The 22,246-nt window shown below is 32.1% G+C and overlaps 2 protein-coding genes across 16 annotated transcripts; both read left to right on the top strand.

The window, feature by feature from the left end:
• The first annotated feature begins 286 nt into the window (after nt 1-286).
• Nucleotides 287-7,700, top strand: LOC129305127 (lipid droplet phospholipase 1-like). 15 transcript variants are annotated; one of them, XM_054945070.1, is made up of 13 exons: nt 290-435; nt 614-660; nt 1,846-2,665; nt 3,254-3,321; nt 3,731-3,754; nt 3,858-3,928; nt 4,060-4,317; nt 5,137-5,300; nt 5,409-5,464; nt 5,538-5,590; nt 6,534-6,702; nt 7,241-7,338; nt 7,502-7,700. In XM_054945070.1, the coding sequence occupies exons 3-13, from the start codon at nt 2,559-2,561 to the stop codon at nt 7,613-7,615; spliced, it is 1,182 nt and encodes a 393-aa protein (XP_054801045.1). In that variant the 5' UTR covers nt 290-435; nt 614-660; nt 1,846-2,558; the 3' UTR covers nt 7,616-7,700. The 15 variants fall into 15 exon arrangements, with proteins under 15 accessions (XP_054801049.1, XP_054801045.1, XP_054801047.1 ...); XM_054945072.1 differs by having other exon boundaries at nt 2,501-2,665; XM_054945069.1 differs by having other exon boundaries at nt 2,515-2,665.
• Nucleotides 7,701-10,246: 2,546 nt separating this feature from the next.
• LOC129306331 (14-3-3-like protein C) lies at nt 10,247-13,912 on the top strand. Its single transcript, XM_054946867.1, has 7 exons — nt 10,247-10,424; nt 10,681-10,987; nt 11,080-11,167; nt 11,552-11,661; nt 11,767-11,915; nt 13,427-13,476; nt 13,602-13,912. Exons 1-7 carry the CDS (start codon nt 10,352-10,354, stop codon nt 13,602-13,604), a joined length of 780 nt encoding a protein of 259 aa, XP_054802842.1. The 5' UTR covers nt 10,247-10,351; the 3' UTR covers nt 13,605-13,912.
• The last annotated feature ends 8,334 nt before the right edge of the window (nt 13,913-22,246 follow it).

Genomic DNA, 22,246 nt, shown 5'->3' on the forward strand with positions numbered 1-22,246 from the left:
TTAGTGAATTCTTAAGTGACAATAGTAAATTCCACCTCACAAACTACATTTTTTTATCACAATTAAGGATCATGGTCTTTAACTGAGATTTTAAAATTTTATAACCTATAATTGGGATTAATATTTTTAGTAGGTCCTTAATTATCATTTTTTTTTAAATAAGTGTGAAAATAAATATCTTTTCCTGTTTGCCGTACGGGGCTCCGAGAATGATCATGATTCACGAGTACTAGAAAGTTACACAAGCGGTTCGTGAGGTGTGTGTTGTGTCTTATTGAAGATATCGATGGCGACACCTAACAAGTTCAAGAAGTTGAAGGCGGGTGACCCCACCCTCACATTTCCTCCAGTCGTTCTGCGCTTAAAGCGATCCGTAGCATTGTTTCTTGGCCTCAGCCTCTCGTTTTCCCTCCGCCTTCATTGTTATCACACCAGGTATGCGATGCCCGTGTTTACGTTGTCTTTTTCTCAGAATCGCAGCCTCTTCTATTTTCTAACTATTGTCATTTACGGAGAAATCAAGATGTAGCAATCTTCTTCTAAAAGACAAAAGGGGAAAAAAAAATCAAAATAGAGTCTGCCGATAACTGTAACTGAACCACTCACCCTGCAGGTAGAAGAAAATTATGGATTTCCGGTCAGCTGTGATTTGACGAGCAGGTAATGATGGCATCTTCTATGCAGATTTTGCTTTCAAAATTGAAACAGAGAGAAATATAACTTGTGAGAATTAGTGTCGTTTTCTCTCGGTCTTGCTCCCTCTGGAACGTTGGCTCTGATTGTACTGAGGGTACTTTGGGCTAACTTTTAGTAGAAATAGGAAAACTGTTTCCTGGTGCGTATTAATATGGCAACAGTCTCTTTGGTTCACGCTTGGTGTGGAAGCTCTTGGAGAATTGGTAATACAAAGAATATCTCGCAAGCTCAAATTGAGGCGTCTTCATCGTCTTTGCTGCGTTGTTCTTCACCATCCACCTCCAGCTCGGGCTTGAGTTTCGCTTTTAGTAATTTCCCCTCCGTTATTTGTCAGTTCTCGAGCTTTACTTACTTCTCAACCGTATTTATTTATTGCGTAGATTGCCCATTTAAATAATCTGGACCCAGCTGATTTTTATCCTTTGGCTCCTTTTTGCCCCCTTTTAGTTTGGATTTTGTAGATTGTTTTAATTTGAAGAGCGTCGCTTTTCCGCTTTTGTGGTTCTTTATGCGCCATTTTTCTGACAGCAGTTCCACGTCGAGACTTGAACTTCAATTGACGCGGTCTTTTCATTTTTGTATATTGGTTGGTTCTGTTATTTGGTTAGCTCACTGCTCATGCGTAGTTTTTGGTTATTACTTTGCCATTATCAGTTGCGGCTTGAGGAAGCTTCTATTGCTTTTTTGAGAATTTATAGTTTAGCTAAAACTAAGACCCTTTCGTGTTATCCAAAATAAATAAGAAAGCCACCCTTTACGTGCCAATGACCTCTCTTTGACACATCTACAGCTCCCCACTTACTGTAAGTATCTGGGATCCACCATGGATATCATAGCGGTTTCATCCGTACTCTTGCTATTTGCTAAGATTTTTCTTGGAGGATCATTACCGAGGACCATGGTTTTATTACATTTACTTTACTGTGAAATCATCAGTTCATGTCAATATTACTTTTTTATTGATCTTACTAAATCACCATCAAGTTATTCGATTGAAGGAGCATGATTGAAAGCAAGAGTATATGGATATGACATTTAAAGAAATGTTGACTGAAATCCTAACTGATTTTTCATTTTGGATGTGACTAATTGAGTTATTTGAATATCTCACAATCATAAATATTAAACCTTGAGTTTTACTATCTCTAGTTCTCAATTTTGGCCTCTTGGGTACATCGACTGCGGCAGAGACTTCAAGATGCAAATTGGATGCTAGTCTTTATTTTCTAATATCGCAGTGACATCTGATGTTCCTGGCAATAAGAAATGTGATTTCCACTATGACATGCATCAAGAAGAATGAGAAAGGAAGTAGTTGATGAGAATTCAAGTGTAGCTCTGGACTTATTGGACAAGAGTTTGCTGATATATCACATGTGATACTGATCTAGAATTTTAAATATGATGCAATAGTGCTACACAATTTTCTTCCTCATCATAATTAATAAAGAGGAGGGTTGTGTTAGACCCTTAATAGCCAATGTAAAACTTTGTTGAATTTGACATGGATATTATAATTAATAAAGAGATGTAATTTTGTCTTCCTAAAAGTGCCAAACTACTTGTATCCCCATAGCATTTATTACCAACTCCATCGTCATGTAGGACAGTGGTTTATGTATTTTTGGTGTGACTTTTTGTGTGTTCATGAATTTCAGATATATCCTCCATGGCTTTCTTCTCCCGACTCTCTCTTCTTAAGTTATTGTTTCCTGTGAAAACTACATATTAATATTTGCTTCAAATATAAATAAAATATTCGTACTTTACAAAATTTCCCAGTTGTTTACATCAAGGCTGGTAGATAAACTTGTGTAGGTGCAAACAGAGGACGGAGATACCAAGGTATTATAGCTAAAGCAATGGATACCACTGATACAAGGGAAGGAAAGTCTATATCTAAAAGTACTGGGAATTTGGATAATGATCCTGATCATCTCCTCATTCTTGTTCACGGTATCATGGCTAGGTACATTTATTATCTTTTTCTTTTTTCTTTTTAAATGCTGCTTGAACAATTATATGTTCAAGTTTGAGTAGAAGTACATTGTAAAGAGCAACTGGTTAATGCTTTTATTTTGAAATGGCATGCCTAGTTATTAAAAAAATGAATTAAGTTTCTCATTTGCGAATAGTGCTGCATTCCCTATCCTGTTATGGCTCTTTGATAGCAAGGCTAGTCCGGATGGGCAGTGATGGATGGGACCTTTGCCCTTATTCGGATTCTAATAGGTTTTGTTTCATAGAAGTTTTGATATCTAATGTAATTCTTCCATCCAAGTGTTCTATTGTAAAGGAGAATTGAGGGTCAGGGAATCTAATATTGACTGTTGAATGCAGCAAAAGAAATCCTGGTTTCAGTTGTCCTGTCAACTGTAAATCTGTTTCACTTCTAATGGGGAATATTTATAATTGGTCCATATTCGTTGGTTAGGACTTAAGGGAATATTGCTGATGAATTTAAAAAATGTTCCACATTCTCATTCAAATTCCTTTCTTTTTTGGTTGTTGCTCTTAAATTTAGTTTGTATGATGACTGATTTCTCAAATAATGCAGCCCAAGTGACTGGACATATGCAGAAGCAGAGCTGAAAAGGCGTCTTGGGAAAAAATTTCTAATATATGGTATCCAGTGTTCATATCTATTTCACTTGTGTTTGACACATTATCGTTGTTTAGATTGATCTGTTACTTTTTAAGAGACACCTAATTGTAGAAAGTCTTCTTACGTTGCAAAATGACTAAAGCTGTCATTTAAAGGTGGTGGAAACTGGAAACTGTGTGTATCCCATGCTCAGATGATCAAACCTAGTATGGAACCACTGAAAAAGTTTGAAGTGGTTTTGTGATTGTTTGGTGCCAACAGAATGAGATATTTATGCCTAGTCAAACTATATCTACTTTTATCTAGCTGAACACTGCCAAGATTGAGTTGTCTAGCAAAACCATATTCTAATTCATTGATCATTTCTCTTTTTATAATGTGCCCGAGTCTTTGTATATCAGTTGAACAGTAGTTTGTCTATTATGGAAGCAGGGATGATGATTGACCTGCAATGTGCGTAAATGATGTTTCTTGAAAAGCAATTGTTGAGTGCTTCAATCAATGGGTCTGAAATAAATGATCAAGTGGAAGTCTTATGCTTATTTGATCTCTGCAGCAAGTTCTTGTAACACTTATTCTAAGACATTAGTTGGGATTGGTGAAGCAGGAAAGCAATTGGCTGATGAAGTGAGTCCTGAAATATATGCAAACTAATAGCTAGATATAGGACCTTTGATTTTGGTTCTGATAGATTGACGTTTGTTTTCACTACTGCATGTGGTATAGTTATTTTATTTTATTTTATTTTTTTATTTCAGGTCATGCAAATTCTTGGCAAGACAAAGAGCTTAAGAAAGATATCCTTCCTAGCCCATTCTCTTGGTGGCCTATTTGCTAGAAGTGCAATTGCTGTTCTCTATTCATCTGATACCTGTAATGCCGACCAACCTAACAAAAACTGCATGGAAGATTCACAAAGAGCAAGCTTTTCAACTGGAGAGATGATTGCTGGATTGGAGCCAATCAATTTTATTACCCTGGCAACTCCCCATCTTGGTGTGAGGGGGAAAAGGCAGGTTTGTTTCTGGACAGTTATATTTATGGTGGTACTTTTGTGAATTGTGAGCATGCGGAAGTGTTCCTTTTGAAACTTGCTGTTGAACTGCAGTTGGTTTGTCTATTGTCATTTGTTTATACTGATCGGTATCTAGCTCTGGTACTTTGGTGCTTTGACCATACACTGCTTTGTACTTCCCAATCCTAATATTCTTAAGAGAAATTAATCGATGCTTACAAATAGTGGGTGGATGGATGGATATGTTTCTCCACTTAGAAGGGTGGGGGTTTGGGGGCCGGGCAGTGGCCTTACGTGTCCATGTTGACTGCTGAATGGGTTACATTTTCACTTACCAGCATTTATTAATTTTTTCTTCCTTAGTTTCTTTTGTTGTTTTATGCAGATTTATTTATGTAGCGTTTTGAATTTCTTTGATTCATCTATAGAAGATCTTTTGAGATTGAAAGAAGGAAGAATGGAAATAATAGAAAATGTACTTTTACAATCTCTGTTCCAGGTCCACCAGCACTAAAAGGAACTTAAAATAATAAATAGCACCTTTCATTGTTTGGTAGTCCCTAAGAAACCCGAAACATAAAACTGTAGGAGGTCATTCTTGCAACTGTGGGAAGACACAGTTAGAAAGCAATAGTTAATGTTCCATGCTCTTAAGCTAGACCGTGAATAAACATGTTGACTATATAGATCATTCTTCCTTCAATGTGTAGATGTTGCATCCTTACCTGCACTTGCTTTTACATGCTATTCATGTTTGTTTTATTATATGGAAAATATGCATGTTACAGGAATTTTAACTGATTGTGTGCATACTTTTTAGCTTCCATTTCTATTTGGCGTTTCGATCCTTGAAAAGCTTGCTCCACCTCTTGCTCCTTTATTGTTTGGACAAACTGGTAGTCAGCTGTTCCTCACTGATGGTAAACCGAACAAACCACCCCTTCTTTTGAGTATGGCTTCTGATTGTGATGATGAAAAGTTCATGTAAGTCAAAAAAAAAAAAAAAAAAAAATCTTTCTGTACTTACCATAGATTCCTAAGTCTCAGACTCTCAATCTCAATCTAGTGCTTATGAGACTTACTGTTTTGTAGATCTGCGCTAGGAGCATTTAGATGTCGTGTGGTTTATGCTAATGTTTCATATGATCGTATCCACTTGAATGTCAATATTGTACATCTTTATTCACCCTCCATTGTGGTAATTTCTTTGACTTAATATAGATATGGTTGGGTGGCGTACTTCCTCAATAAGGAGGGAAACCGAACTTTGTAAGGTGAATACGTCAATTCTTTTTTCGCATTTTTTGCCTCCCCCCTTTTTTTGTTTGTCTCTGATATATGACCTGCACTTTCACATAAACTATTTGTATTAAAAATTAAACATCTGGTAGGATTCTCAGTGTTGTTCTTAATTTCCAATGTTGAAACTAGTCTGTCTAAGCTTTGAATCAGTCTGTAGCTTTTAATCAAGCGTACATTTTAACGAATACGAATGCAGTAGAAAGACTTTCTTTCATGAAAGGGCCCAAAATGGAGCTTCCTTGTGCTGTACTCCATGTAGACTACATATCAAACCTGAGAAACATAATTATGACAAATGAAGTAAAGAACATGACTTTAGAGCGTTCACAACACACTTGAAGTGGGGCATTATTAATACATGTGAATACACCTGACAGAATGAGTGCCCCGCCACACATGACTGTACTGCATTCACTTTCACTTCTGTTGGGGGCCTCTCTTTTTTTTTTCAACACTTCACAACTTTACTGGTCTGACCGTTGACTGGGTTCTTGGCTTTTTAAATTGTCAAAACGCTTTTATAATCTCAAATCTGTTTCAGAGTCCATTGCTAAGCTATCTAATTCGTTGGCCCAAAAAAAAAGCAAAAGCCTATCCTATCCTCTAGCTTCTCCATGGCTTCCGCCACGGAGGCATGGCTTTGTTGACGAAGTTGAAATCCTGGACCAAAAACTGAATGATACAGTAGTTATATTTGCACGAGTAGATCTATCCTTGCGTTGCCGGGTCTTTTGATGCTTATTTTTTTAAAAAAAGAGCTATTATATCTTGGATGGTATTGGTGGTTAATCCTAATTATTTAGAGGGGTTATGTATTTCAAACAAGAAAGAGAAAATATTGGATGAAGTAGGAAAAAGCATATGACTTGAAATTTAAGTATCAAGAATGTATAATCTCGTATGTTTCATTGGCAGCCTCCTAACCAATCAATTGATGGATACGAGCACATTGTAAACGTGGAATATTGCCCCCCAGTTCGTTCAGATGGCCCCGGTTTTTCTACCGAGGCAGCAAAGGCGAAGGAGGCTACGCAAAAGGCACCAAATGCACAGAATGCTATTGAATATTACGAAAAAATGGAAGGTAATTACTATTACCAACAAATAAAAAGTAAAAGTATAAATTAATCCCAAAACTGTAGGTCTAATATCTGGGATTTTAAACTCCTTTTTAATGTAATGTTCTCATTTAACTTTTTAAAATTGTATAATTTGAACTCTACCTATAACAAAAGTTAATTTTGACCATTAAAAAAAAGACTTAAAAAATTTCAAAAAAAGACTATTAAAATTACAGTATAAGACCTGAAAATATAGACAATGACTCAAAATTACAAAACAGGACCAAGAAAATTTTATTAATATTTTTTTTTTGTAATTTTTGAAGTTTTTTATGTCATTTTGGTTCAATTAACGGTCAATGTTAAATTTGATTAATGGTTAGTATTATATTGCATTGTTTTTAAACATTGAGAAATATTACACTGGATGTTAATAAATTTATAGTCTAGGAGTTAATTTACTCTTATATTCTAGAATAAATTACAGACGAGAGAAGTCCCACTGGGTTAACTAATCTCTATACCACTAAAGGCTAAAGCTGACTTTGTGTGTTCTGACAGAGGAGATGATACACGGATTACAGCGGCTGGGATGGAAAAAAGTTGATGTCAACTTTCACTCATCAATCTGGCCTTTCTTTGCTCATTACTACATCCATGTACTGTATCAATAAAAAAAGAGATATATAAGCATCTTGAGTACATTTTCTTTCTAAAGTGTTGGTCTGCTCCTTTACTTTTTTATTGGGATGAAATCTGTGTCAGCTATGACGCAACTACTATTATGGTTCTTAACTTGGATTTTTGCAATAATGATTTCAGGTGAAAGATGAGAGGCTTCACAGTGCTGGTATGGGAGTAATTGCTCATGTTGCTGACAGCATAATGCAGGAAGAAACATCTTATTTAGCTAGGGATGTCAATTTTGGGAACTAGCTTGTAACTGGTGAATGTAAAATTCGCGACAATTGAAATGTGTCTTACTGTACCATAGATTGAAATAATCAATTTTCTGTTTTAACTTTGAGTTTCATCAATATCCTTATAAGCATATTTTATATTAAGTTGGGCTCAGAATAATTGTTGGGGCAAGCTTAGAGTAGTATTTACATGAATGATATTTAAAAAAACAATGCAACTTTAATAGAGAGATGCATTATCATGACCAAAATGAGAACACATTAGGGAGTTTTCAGGCGCAGAAAGGCCTGATGAGGACCAGAAGCATGATTGACATTTAGAGTGATAGAGCAACATAATGTTGGCCAATCGTTAATTTTGGTCATAGTGAATTTAGATATTTTAAAGTTAATCTATTCTACAGCATTCATCTTTAAAAATTTTAAAAATAAAAACTTAAAAAAATATAATTTTGGGTCCCCATACTTTACTATAGGTTATTGCACTTTTTTTTTGGTATTTTAAATTTTTATACTTTTATTTTTTAGTTTTTCAAGTCACTTCAAAATTAATACATTTTACTTATTTAAAGACCTAAAACACTAAAAAATAGAAATATAAAAACATAAAATATTTTAAAAAAATATAAGAACCTGTAATAGAATGCAAATAAAATATAGGGGTTTAAAATTTTGTTTTTCCCGAAAACTTAATAATAAAGAATAAAGAGAAGAGAGGAATGGGTGTGGGCAGAGGCGAGAGAGGAGGGATCAACAAGTCAAAATGACATCATAAAAGTATATATTAATGATTTAAATTTCAACCTTTTCTCCCTCATTTTTTTTTATGGGTTGGTCAAACGTGTTCTATAACGTTGATGGTCAAAATAAATATTTTCAGTCACCATTTTGTACTTTAGTTTATTTTAGGTTAATTAGTCTACCAATATCAACGAAAAATATAATTTTTAATTAATTAATTCCTTTTTTGGACAATATAATTAACTAAAGGAAAAATGATAATAAAATTTTTTTAAATTATATAAATAATGATCTGATATATTAAAATGTCATAATTTCAATAAAATTTCTAAAAACTTCTATGTTAAAGTGATACCATAATTTCAATGAAGTCTATGTTAAAATGAAAAAATCATTTTACCCTTACTGAAAATAATAAGTCCCAATTATAACTATTGTATAATCACAACTTTTATTCTGTAAATCATAAGTATTGAATAAGAAATTATAATTTGTCAATTGTAATTTATATTATTGAAAAAAATGCCCTAATCATAATTTTTGCTTAAAAAATAACAATTTTGTATAAGAAATCACAATTTATCAAGTGTAATTTTTATTATTAAAAAAGGTCTCAAAATAATAAACCCTATTCATAACTTTTATTTAAAAAATTACAATTTTTATTCAAAAAATAATAAAAATTAAACAAAAAATCACAACTGATCAATAACAGAAATTTTTTTAATTTAAAATTTATTAATAAAAAGGTTTTTAGATACTTTAGTGAAATTATAATATTTTAATGATCAAATTTTCATTTAGATAATTAGAAAAAATTTTATTATTATTTTTTTATAATTTAATTAATGTGCTCGAAGTGGTCTAATTATTTCTGCTACTAAATACTAAATTAAAAATTGTTGGTTAGAGCTATGCTTACACATTCCTGTGACCAAAGTCTAAAGTGGAGCCCCAAAAGTCATTCAATGTATGTTTGATTTTTAGTTTATTAAAAATTTATTTGGTGAAAGTTTATTTAATAAAAGTCAGTTATTATAACGAAATTTGTGTTTGAATATTTTTTTAAAAAATTAATTTAAAATACTAAAAGTTATTTGGGTTGTGATAGTGAAATGTTGCTTTTAAATGTATAATTATTAAAAAGAACAATAATTTATAATGATTTATAATTTTTATTATACAAATATAATATAATTAAAATATTTAAAAAATATGATAAATATTTTAAATAACATAAATTTTGAGTTATAATACTAAAAATTTAATCATTAGTTATTTATATTTTTTTAATTTATAATTTTAAAAAATGTAATAAATATTTATAATTTTTATTATACATAAATGCTAAAAATTAACATAATTAATTATTTAATTAATAATGTTAAAAAATAAATATTTAATTATTATTATTGAAATAATAATTATATTTTTAATAAATTAATTATTTTTAAATTAAAAAATGAGAAATTAAATTTAAAATAATATAGTCAAACAATATTATACTTTTTAAATTTATTTTTTAAAAATTTTTAATAATTATGTTTTAAAATTTACTTATAACAACTGTTTGAATATATTTTTTTAAAAAATATTTTATTTAAATAATTTTTAATTTTTTAAAAATAAAATTTAACTTTTAAAATGTGATATGAAAGAAAAAAGACACAAGAAAGAACGCCAGCTCAATCCCAATCATATTTGTCCCTTTAATCTCAATCTCTGGATCAGAACGTGACAAGGACTTTCATAGCTACGATCAGACACGTGGGACTGTATTGGGCGACCTCATGGATCACTCTCGCAACCGCGAGTGGGCATCATCTTCGGCCAGTCTCTGTCCCACGGGCTCCACTATCGCAACCCGTCACTCACCAACCCCGACCGCCTTGAAACTTTTCCATTGCGTCAAATTGCTGTAATCAGAGTGAAGCAGCCACGGCGTCATTTATAGAGGGAGGGAGTTCACACTAGACTACAAGCAAGAGAAAGGTAGGGTAGCAGATCGGCTATGGCGTCGACTAAGGAACATGAAAGCTTTGTCTACGTCGCTAAGCTTGCTGAGCAAGCTGAGCGCTATGAAGGTGTTTTCCTTACTCTATTCTTCTGAGGTTTCTGTTATTCATTTCTTTGGTAATGAGAATCTCTACTATGCGGGAATTAACGATCTTTGCGAAGATTTTTCCTCACCGGGGAGTAACCGCTCGATTTGTTTTTTTTTTCCTGAGTTATTTTTGTCTTTATTTTTGGTGGGATTTGTTTTAGTCTTGCGCAAGTAAAATTGGAGATGAGGTTATAGATCTTTGTTTGAGAATAATGTAAATTTTATTCTCTTTGCAGAAATGGTGGATGCCATGAAAAAGGTTGCTGAGCTCAATGTTGAATTAACGGTTGAAGAGCGAAACCTTCTCTCAGTTGGGTATAAGAATGTAGTGGGTGCAAGGAGAGCTTCTTGGAGGATTCTGTCTTCGATTGAGCAGAAAGAGGAAGCAAAAGGGAACAATCTGAGTGTGCAACGTATAAAGGATTATAGACAAAAGGTGGAGTCGGAGTTGTCAAATATTTGCAGCGATATTATGACTGTTATGGATGAGCATCTTATTCCCTCTTGCTCTGGTGGTGAATCCAGCGTGTTTTTCTACAAAATGTATTTGATTTTGGTTCTAAGTTTTTTTGTTTTCTTCCCTCGAGAATTTAAAATTCTGATTTTTTATTCTGGTTTTTTTCCCTGTAATGTAGGAAAGGTGACTATTATCGGTATCTGGCGGAGTTTAAATCTGGTGATGAGAGAAAAGAAGCAGCTGATCAGTCCATGAAAGCATATCAGGTCTAATCAAATTCATAAATCTTAAAACGTCTCTAAGTCTTTAACTTCCCTTATAAGCACACTCTATATGTTAGTTAATGCAGCATCTCAAACTCTTCTTGTTTCTGTGCTGTTCTTTTCCCTCAATCCTAGTATCCTCGATGAAGCGCTGCCAACTTTATGGGTTATAAATCTGGTTTTGTTATGTGTTTTTTTTTTTTTTCCTTTGTACCATGGTGAGAGATGATTATGGTCTTTGAGAAGTCGATAAGTAGTTGTACTGATCTTAGTGATTTGAATTTTAGCTGAAGATCGAAGACACAGAGAGTTACAGGTTTTCAATTATTGTTCCACCGTTCTCCTTGCTCATGTCTGTGGCTTATCCTTGATACTTTGCATTTGCAGACAGCTTCCTCTACAGCTGAGGCTGAGTTACCTCCCACCCATCCCATCAGGCTGGGTTTGGCTTTGAATTTCTCTGTATTTTATTATGAAATTTTGAACTCCCCTGAAAGGTATGCTAAATGTTAACCTTTTCCTGACAGAATTTAGGGCACCTTTTTCATCTGTGTTCATGTTCTATTGTTTAAAAAACTCATACAACATATTTTTCATTTCAGAGCCTGTCACCTTGCAAAGCAGGCCTTTGACGAAGCAATCGCAGAGTTGGATACTTTGAGTGAGGAGTCTTACAAGGACAGCACATTGATTATGCAACTTCTAAGAGACAATCTCACTTTGTGGACATCCGATATTCCTGAAGATGGAGGTAATCACAAAATGGAAATTAATGTTTGTTATTGGTCATCCACTTTGCCACTCTCATCTGTAATTGAAATATATTCTATGTCTTATTCTAATTTCCAATATATTCTTTTGATTATGGATTATTATATGACATTGCCATGGAGTATAGTTGGTATGGTTGTTTGTGTATTCTAATCCATAATGACTTGTGGAGTGTTGTTGATAATTGGCCATGCCTTGTTTGTGGTTGTGTTCACTTGATAACACTTTAGCTTGGATTGGTCTGTGTGTTATTGGTGACGGTGATTAACCACAAAAAATGAGATCGAGCTTTTACTTCTCTATTACTGGTTAAAAGCATTAAAGCTAATTAAGAACTTTCATCTTATCTATGACCTCTACTAGATCCTCGATTCCCTTGCTTTTTGTAATTTTAGCAATTAACACAAATGCAACTTTTCCAATTTTTTTCCTTTAGCTTCGACTTTTTCTTCCTCCTCTTATTAATTATTTGTGGAAAATTGTAATTCTAGTAGTCTAAGTTAAATTGCTTTATTTTCTAACTGATTATTAGGAGTTGGTAACTTGCGCTTGACTAGAGCACACTGATGTTTTTCATGAACTTTGAGGTGGATTATACTAGTTGTTTTCTTTAGTGCTTCTGTTAAAGTTAGCTGTTCTCTCGTTAGTAGTTTTAGGATCATTCAACTATGCCTATTTTAGGGTTACTATGCTATTTATATGCGTGTCTTGTTGAGTGATATTTTCCACAGTCCTGTCTTTTTATTCTCTCATTTGGCTTAGTTACTCCCTAATTTCTTCCTTTTGTTTCTATTCAATATTATGTTTATATTACATGTTAATACCCATTTAAGTGGTGTTTGAAACCATGTTTATTATGGTACAAGTATCCTTGTTTATCTAACCATAGGGCTTCTTTGGCAGCCTGTCTTGGGAACAGTTTTTTATTCTCTAGACCCAAAAAAAAAAAATCTATTTGGTTACGTGTTTTCAAAAAGTGTTTTGGAAAATAAAAAAAATTAAATATTGTTTTAGAGAATAGAAACACAATAACATCTTTTAGATGTGATGGGATTATTGTTTTGGAATGCAAGGGATAATGTTAAAGACATATTTTTTCATTATTTTTTTTTATTCTCAAAATATGTTCTACAAAACATTTGTTCTCAAAACAATAAAACAAACAGTTTCAAACAAGCCCATAACTTGTTTTCTTTAGCTAGCACGAGGGTGAAGATTCTATGTCGACCTACTTTCTAAGGTCCAACTAATATAAAAAACATAGAACCTAATGTCAATAATATAGAAAAGAAATAATCAAATGATCTGTTTAGTTTCCATACGTATATTCCTGCAACATTTTGCTATTTGCACGTGCCATTTTGTTGTGCTTTTAAATTTATCTCGGGTTTTCCTTTGCATTTACTGCTGTGTCCTACTGAGCCCCTTCTAATATATATAATTTGTCCTGAGTTATTTGTAAATTGAATCAAGTTCTTACGTTCTGTGCAGCTGAAGAACAGAAGGAGTCCAACCGTGCCGTTGGAGGTGAAGATGCTGAGGTAGGTTACAAAACCACATGGTAGATCTTCTTTGGGATAGCTGTTTTAGGGGGGATGATTTTCCTTGGGTTTGTTTTTTTACCTTATCTGAGATATTCATTCATTTATTTACCATTATTTTGCAGTAAAAGTGACGAGGCCATTGGTTAGGGCTTTGTGTTGTCAATACGAGAAGGCTAGTCTCTATTCAACTCTTGGTGGTTTTCTTTCTCTTGGAAGAAAGTTCTTAGTCTACCATTATTGTGACAGAAAATGGAAGTTTTGTGCTAGAAACTTGCAAACTCTAGGGCTTTATTTCCCCAATTGACTAAATGGAAAGCATTTTGAAGATTTGCTGTAGGAATCTCCCATTCTGCACATCTTTCTGAAGCGATAGCGTGTATTTGTGACATATTTGGACGGCTATGAGTTGATGTGTGCGTTTGTCTTTTCTTTAGTCAGTCCAAATGGCCAGTCGTTTTTAGTTGCGGAAAATTCTGGGAAATTTCCTTTGAAATGAGGTTATTTGTAGACCTGTTAATGAGTCAACTCACAGCTCACAGGTTGGCCTGTAGCAAGTTGTGAGTTTGGCAGGGTAAGTTGGCATCGCTTGCTTTTTGCGCGGCTTGAATTTTGCTTGGTAGATTAGCAGGCTAACTCCTAAGTAAAAAAAATATGTTTTATAATTTTTTTAAATTTTAAAAATTATAAATTTATCTCTTTTTATTATTTTTTCCATGGTAAAAGAATTATATATTTTCCCTAAAAATTAATTATTCAAATAATAAAAGTCTTTTTAATTAAAACATGTTTTATGTTATTATTTAAATATAAACTAATTTAATTTTGTAATTTTTTTGTTCTTTAATCTTTTACATGACTGATCAGTATATATATATATATATATATATATATAAATTAATGGAAATACTTTGTCTAACCTCTTTTCATCTTTTAATGTTTTTGTTATAAAATTGATGCCTCAATTTAAAATGTTAATTTTTAAAAGAAAATAGTGATGATTTAAACTTTGATTATTATATTACTACTCATAATACATTCAGTTCATACCATTTAAATGTTTTAATATCTCTGCATATGTTTTATTTCCTTTTATGTTTAAATTAAGATGATAATATAATATATAATTAGTACTTCATAAATGTTTAATTTTTTAAATAAAAAGGGCAATTGAACTTTTTTTATTGTCTTGCTCGGGTAGCATTATTTTGCAAACAAGATAATTTAAATAAGTTATTATATGAATGAAGCAAAGTATAATAAAGTATTTTATTCAATCTTATCTTAATCACATTCAAATTATATTATATCACTATTTAAATATATTAGCACTATGTTTTTATTGTTTTCTATCATAATTTAAACTTGAATTAAATAAATGTAAAAATATCAAGTATTTAGATCACAATTCCATACATCATTGCTTTGGATGTTTTATTTTAAACTCAATCTCATTTATTTATTTTTTTGTTTAATTTTTTTTTAAGTATAAGTGGGCTAACCTGCGAGTTAACCCACTACAAGTTCAAGTTATGCGAGACAAGCCAAAATGCCTTGGATATAATTAAACTCATTTTCTTTAACAATTAAGGGTTGGCGGGTTGAGCGCATGGGCCCAACTTATATTACCGTCTCTAATTATTTGCAAGTTTTGATTAGCTAGCACGTCACTACAATTTTGTTTTTGAAAATGACCTATTTATAACCTTACATGAAATTTGAAAATGCTGTTCAAGATGTTTGAACTTGGTATTCATTATCTTTAGAGAAAATGTAACAATAGGTCCTTGTATAGTTTGATTGCATTTTGATTAATGTATGCATGTTTAACCTTTTGCTCACATGGAAAAATTGTAATTATTGAGTGAATGTGTCAATAGAAAAAGTCTTACATTGCTTACATGAGAAAAGATCCTAGTGTATATATGCTGAGGAATGAAAGTAGGCTAATAAAGGGCTTATAGGAGAAATGAGCTCATGTGCATGAGACAGGTTTACGTAGGGTAATTACAATTGAAAACAGTCAATATGCCTTTCTTGCATGTGAGTTTAAGAGGCATTGGGTCCTTTTTACTAGAATTATTTTGTAAAAATAATTTCTTAATTTATTTTTCTTATATGAAGCTCTTGGTTTCTGACCATTTGAATTTTGAATTTCAAAAGTTTTAGAAACGGTTGTTTTAAATGACATTATTTTCCTTTTAACCTTTAAATGGATTTCTTTAATCCAACATTCAATAACTGAGGCTTTAAATAGATTTTATTAGTCCATCATTTTGTAACTGATGTTTTATGATATTTTATTCTTTGAAATCAATGCGTTAATAAGTGTCCAACATTCATCTGAGCATATGCCTATATATACCAAAGCATCCAATGATCTTAGTGCCTAGCTCTTGAACTTTCAAGCCCCTTCTTCCCTCTTCCTTTATCTGTGCTATTTGGGTATATAATTTTGCTGCTCTCTGTCGTTCTATGCCTTTGTTGCTCTTTGTAGGATGAGTCTATTTAATCATGGAGAGTTGTTGTTTAATCAGTAACGTGTGGCAAAATAGCTCGTAAAGACAACGTAATGTTCACCCGATATTATCAAATTATCACACTTAATACTCTTTAGAACAATTAGAGGCCCTTGAAACCTCTAAATCTTCCATAAACACGTTGATTGAAAATATCAAAGGAAAAATGCTTTTAAGCAAATGAGATCTCAAAACCTTTCAAAAATCATGAGAAAGCTTCCGAAAGTAATTATTGTTGCCTAATAGAAGCCTACGAGCTACAAACATACCATACAGTGTGAAAACTAAGGTCAAATAACTATTTAAACAAAATGGCCATATGCCACATCATGTGCCACATGCATCGCGACATGTGGTACAGAGCAAGAAATGCTCATTCTGTGATATGCAATGTGACATATACACCATACGTCGTGGCGCACGTATCAATTTATGTTGTTAGCAATAGCTTTGTGATACAAACTTTCAATGTGCACCATTTCTTCATATGGAGTTTGATTGAAATTATTCAAGCACCCACACAAAGCTCTTTTTACAAGCTAACTAATGACATGAGTTTCATATCAATCTGATTTTTGTTTGAAAATTAGACACTTGGATGCAAAATGATCATTTTTCATCATTTTCATTCCTACTGAGTGTCCCAAATATAAACCACGTGTTACTAGACTCTTATAAGGGATGGACGACGTCCAATGAAATATTTTACACTTGATCAAGTAATAATATTATCATAATCACATATATTCACAAACTTGGCCACCAAGTTGCCTTTTTTTTTCTCACAACAGGCTATTTTTCACAATTTACATAATTGCACATATATAGCCTTTCACACACATTTCTCCATTTTCAAATTTACATACATATACTTGCAATAGTATCTTAGCCCCTTATATCACTGTTAATCATATTTATACCTATTATCACACACTAGGGCTTAGATACACACATAATTCATACACTTGTAATAATCGCTATATATGCATTTTTATGGAAACTTAATTTATTAGTATTTACAACATAGCAAATTCATTACACAAACTCTTGAAGCACGGCAGTAGCAATACTATACCTGGCCTAAGTCTTTCCCTTTGTCTCTCTCACTACCGAAACCTATAAAAAATGTAGCCATGAGATGAGATAAAAATCTCAAAAACAGAATAACTCACATATATTAATTAATAGGAATAACTATAAATAAGTTTTTGTGTGTGTGTGTGTGTGTAAAACATATCCATTTCCACCAAATTGTTTTGACATACTAGTATGATCATTTTACCATCCAAACCTACACATCAACCCAACTGAATCTATAGGCTTCACTGGACCAATAACACATGCATTGATCTGAGCACATCTTTAGTGGTAGAATCACTTGACTAAAAATGTTTTATCCCACTTTCAGACTATAGTTTTTTTTTATCACACAAGATTAAGGTGTCACTCTAAAACCACATCACACATATACTCAGGAGCATAAATCTTTGACACTGTTCCTATATAAGCACTTAAGAGACGAATTCTCCAACACTGTACCCCATCGGACACTTAGGAAAATATATACTATATGATCTTTCACTACTCTTCCCTATGGATGAAATCTCACTCCTAACATGATCATGCTTGCTTTCTCATATAAAACTCTCCCCCCCCACACATGCATAAGTTATATAAATACCTATTCAACTTTCACTTTCAAACCCATCTTTCATAAATATTTAGATTTATAAATCTAATAATTTTCAATGCAAATCATGCAAATTTCCCAATTTATATCAATGATTGAAAACAAATGTATTACATTATACAATTACTCATAAACAGTTAAACTAATTAATCAAATATAGTAAATTATTAGGATACCTTAACCCTTCTATCATTAGAAAGGTTACCCATGGTTCTTCTCTTGTCAACTTGCTCTCACTACCTTGAATTGCACACGTAATATGTCAACCTATACACATTAGCACCATTAGTCAATTACCAAATTGACCACAAGTACTAATTATCACTATTATTCACAATTATCTATTCATTTCCTTTCACATAACCCTTTTAGGCCCTAATTACTCTTTTCAACCTTTCTATCACTTCTATTCAACCAAAACATAGCTTATACTAGAATTATCACCCCTTTCAATTTACCCATTTAGGTCAAATTAAGCTTGTTACTTAAAAGCTTAACCATTAGCTCCTAAACTAGTTATAAAATTTAATTTAATTCTTGAGAATCTTTTTATTCATAAATAGTAAGAAATCAACTCCTTAAAACTCTGTGATTCAATTTCTCTATACTAAAACTAAGAGAAATTAGGATAGAATAGGAGTTTAAGGTGGTATGAAACTTACTTGGAAAGCAACAAGTCAGAAATATCTCTTAGCACTACAGAAATCAATGCGCTAGCAGAGATTTCCCTTCTCCTCCTCTCTTTTGAATGTTTCATTCCTTTTCCTTTTGAAATTCACAAGTTGTCCATGTCTTCAAAGTCAAATGTCGCATATGCTGCAATGTATGACATAGTGAGGAAAATATCACTGTTGCTCACACACTTTCCTCCGAATGCCATTCTTCCACTCAATACTATCCATTCAAAAGCACAACAAGTCAAAACACTAACTAGCCATCCAAAAATTCCATTTATCCAATTAATCAACTAATTCACTAATTTACTTAATTAGTAATTAGTATTTTAGATTAGGAGATTTAGGATGTTACATACCGTGTCCTTGGCATGACTCAAATTGATGTTAACAAAACTTGAATAGCTTTGATTAAAAATAAAAGGTAAAGAGGGAAAACATTATTTTATATTTGATTTAATTATGTGAGAGATAGATATGAGATTTTTTTTGACATCAAATGAAATTATATTAAGAAGGTAAAAAGAAATATATAAAAAGTCATAAAAAAATTAAAATTCTAAATTAAAGCATCTAAAATTTAGGTGGGGGGATAAGGAAAAGGAAAATACATAGAAGCATAAGAAGTAAAATGAGAGAAAATCTGAAGTAAGGATAATATATCAAATTTGATTACACAGCTTAGCTCTTAAATAGCAAGAATTTAAAAATGAAATTGCCAATAACAAGTGATGTGCAAGTCTTCAAGTAGAAGATGACAGTCAGCACTATAAGCAAAGATCCAAAAATTGGAGGCATGGAGATAAGAGTTGTTGAAATAAGAAAAAAACTTTCTATTTTTTCTCTAGTGGTATGTAAGATTGAATCATGAAAGGAAATTGAAATTAAGCAAATTGAGTAATCAGAGATCTTTTTCTTTCTTTGGATGCCACATCCTATTGACGGAAGAAGATAGCAGCCACTAACCAAAGATAAACTAGATGTCCATCGAGTCTTGTTAATATCTAAATTTGAGGTAAAATTTGGCTTACAAATATTCCCAAGATAGTAAATGAGATGAAATTCTTGGATCACATGAGCTGGTTGGCAAGAAATACCATTGTGCACAAAAACATTTCTCTTCCTCCAAATAAGGGAAATCAAAATGATGATCTACTTGTTAATGTCAAATTGATCATCCTTAAATAAAGATGATAAGACAATAATAAAATTTTTGAAGTTGTTTTTAGATAAAAAATCATCAATTTTAACATATAAGCACCAAATCAATTTTCCTCAATAAAAAGACATGAAACAAAGATATGATTAGTAGATTCATCATCTTCACAACCAAAAATGCACTTGGTGTGCTTCTACAAATGATGATGTTTTAAAACATCACCAGTTGGCAAGGCCTTGGTAAATACATTCCATGTGAGTAGAAGGCATTTTCTAAGTAGATCTAGTTTCCAGAAGAGCTTTCAAGGGAAAGAAAACAAGTTATCAATCGAAATTTCCTATGTCAAAGCTTGTATAAATCTTGCTTTGACTAGGTAATTACCTAAGGGACTCCTTAGCCAAGCTAATTTATCTTTTTGATCACTAACAGTGATTGGAGAGATGAGGATTTGATGTAAATTAGTAAAACTAGAAAACTTGGCAATATAATCTTCGTTCCATTTTAATGGCTGCCATGGTATAGAGGAAGCGATAGTAAAGTCTGAGACTTTCTTGGGAGGCCATAGTTTAGTTCCTAGACCAACAAACCTTTTCTATCACAAGGGATTGTTAAGACTAATTTGTTGCCCATTTCCAATTCTCTAATTTAATTTTGAAGTGATTAGGTCAAAACAACCAAGAATTCCTTTCCATATCCAACAGGTTTTAGAGTGCTTTCTAATCAAAAAAGGATATCCACATTAATGAATTCAAACTTTAAAGTGTCAAAGAGGATGAAATCTTAAGAGACATCTATCAATATCCAAATCTGCTTTACAAGTAAGGCTTTATTTATCATATAAGTGATAATTAATTCTTTATTTTCAACATGCATTATTTTACCCTTCGAATCAATTCCCAAAAAAAAAGCATCTAGCATCAATTTTCTTACAAATGTGTAAAGGTAATTAATACAAGATAATTGATAGATATTTGTAATAGAGAAAACCAATTTAAGAAAAGTTAGTCTCAAAGCTTGAGAAAGATGGTTGACTTTCTAAGAAGACAACCTTTTATCAATAGCTTTAAACAATTGGTTGTAGAGTAAAGACTTGTATTTTCCCAAATCAACCTAACTATCCAAATATTTCTCTAATTTTTTTTTTTGAAACTAGAACACCAAAGATTTTAAGCCTAATATTCTTTGTCAATTTCATTAACCTTCGGACTAAAGATAATTGAAGATTTCTTCTTGTTGATTTTCTACCTCAACAACCAACAAAATTTGTTTGAAACATGGTTAACCTATTCCAAACTATATCTAATGCATTCAAAAAAGAAGATTGAAACATTTGCATATAAACAAAGAGAGATAGGCTTTATATTTCTATGAATGCTAATACCTATCCAATCTTGTTTCCCCTATTGCTAGATGATTAGTGCTAATAAAACATTAGCAACCAATATATACAAATGAGGAGAGAATGGATCACCTTGCCTAATACCTTGAGAAGGAGAAGTTGATTCTGTCATGGAGCCATTGAGTAGAATTTGATAACTGATAGTAGACATGCTAAAAAAAACCTATTTTACTCTTGACTGCAACTATGAAATTCTAGGAGATAAAGTTAACAGCCTTAGAGAAATTTATCTTCAGTATTGCAAGTTTCTTTTACCAGGTATATGAGTGAATAATTTAATTCATAAACTCAAATACCAAAAGAATATTATCAGAAATTAGCTTGCTCTTTAGAAAAAGCACACTAATAAGGAAGTATCAGTTTGTGCAAAATAGACTCAAGATGATTACAAAGTACTTTTAACAAAAAACTTCATAAGAGGTATTACATAAACTTACAGGTCTTGAGTCTTTGATAGTCTAAACTTTTCTTCCTTTAGGAATGATTGTAACGTAAATTTTATTCATTGACTTGAGGATGAACTTAGTCTCCTAGATATGTTGAACCATAATAGAAATATTAGGTCTAACAAGTTGCCAATATTTCTAGAAAAGGAAGCATGAAACCAGTTGGTTCAGGGGAGCAATCTTTAGGAACATTAAAGAAAGATTCTTTGACTTCACTTTCTGTAAGACGGGAGATGAGAGGTGAAAAATCAGAATTAGAGAGTTGAGACAATTCTAAGTCATTCAATTGGTCAAGAATTTGTTCAACTAAGAGAAAGATAGGGAAATGATTTTCATGGCTCCTTGGGAAGCTTTACTAAGGCAGCTTCCCTAGCCCTTTTGATAGAAAATTGAGTGAAATTAGAGAAAGAATCAAAATATTTTCTTTTAAATTGTTGCTTTTGATTCTCAATTTTATTTTGATTTGGTGCACTAGGAAGACTATCATCATACTCAAAATATAAATCTCTTAATAATGGCTTGATTTACCTCTTTCATGAACAATCCATATTTCTCTTTATAACATCTCTCACTCATATACCAAATTTATTTCATATTAAATAATGATATTATTGAAAAACTCAATTTTTTTAGAACAATAACTCTATAAGGGTATAAAAATGTCTATCATAATATTAGAGAGTGAAAGATATTTTTCTAAACACTACCATGGCAATAAAAGGACTTATTGTAATACAAAAGATAAAATCATAAATTTAAAAAACCTTATCATAGTAAAAAAGAGTATATCATGGTAATAAAGAGACAAAATAATCATTTACAAAATATACCATGATGGAAAAGAACTTTTCTATAATTAAAACATTTCATAAATATCAACTAT

The sequence above is a fragment of the Prosopis cineraria genome, unplaced genomic scaffold (genome assembly GCF_029017545.1).
Source record: "Prosopis cineraria cultivar Desert tree isolate PC_DT_omini unplaced genomic scaffold, ASM2901754v1 PC3, whole genome shotgun sequence".
NCBI lineage: Eukaryota > Viridiplantae > Streptophyta > Magnoliopsida > Fabales > Fabaceae > Prosopis > Prosopis cineraria.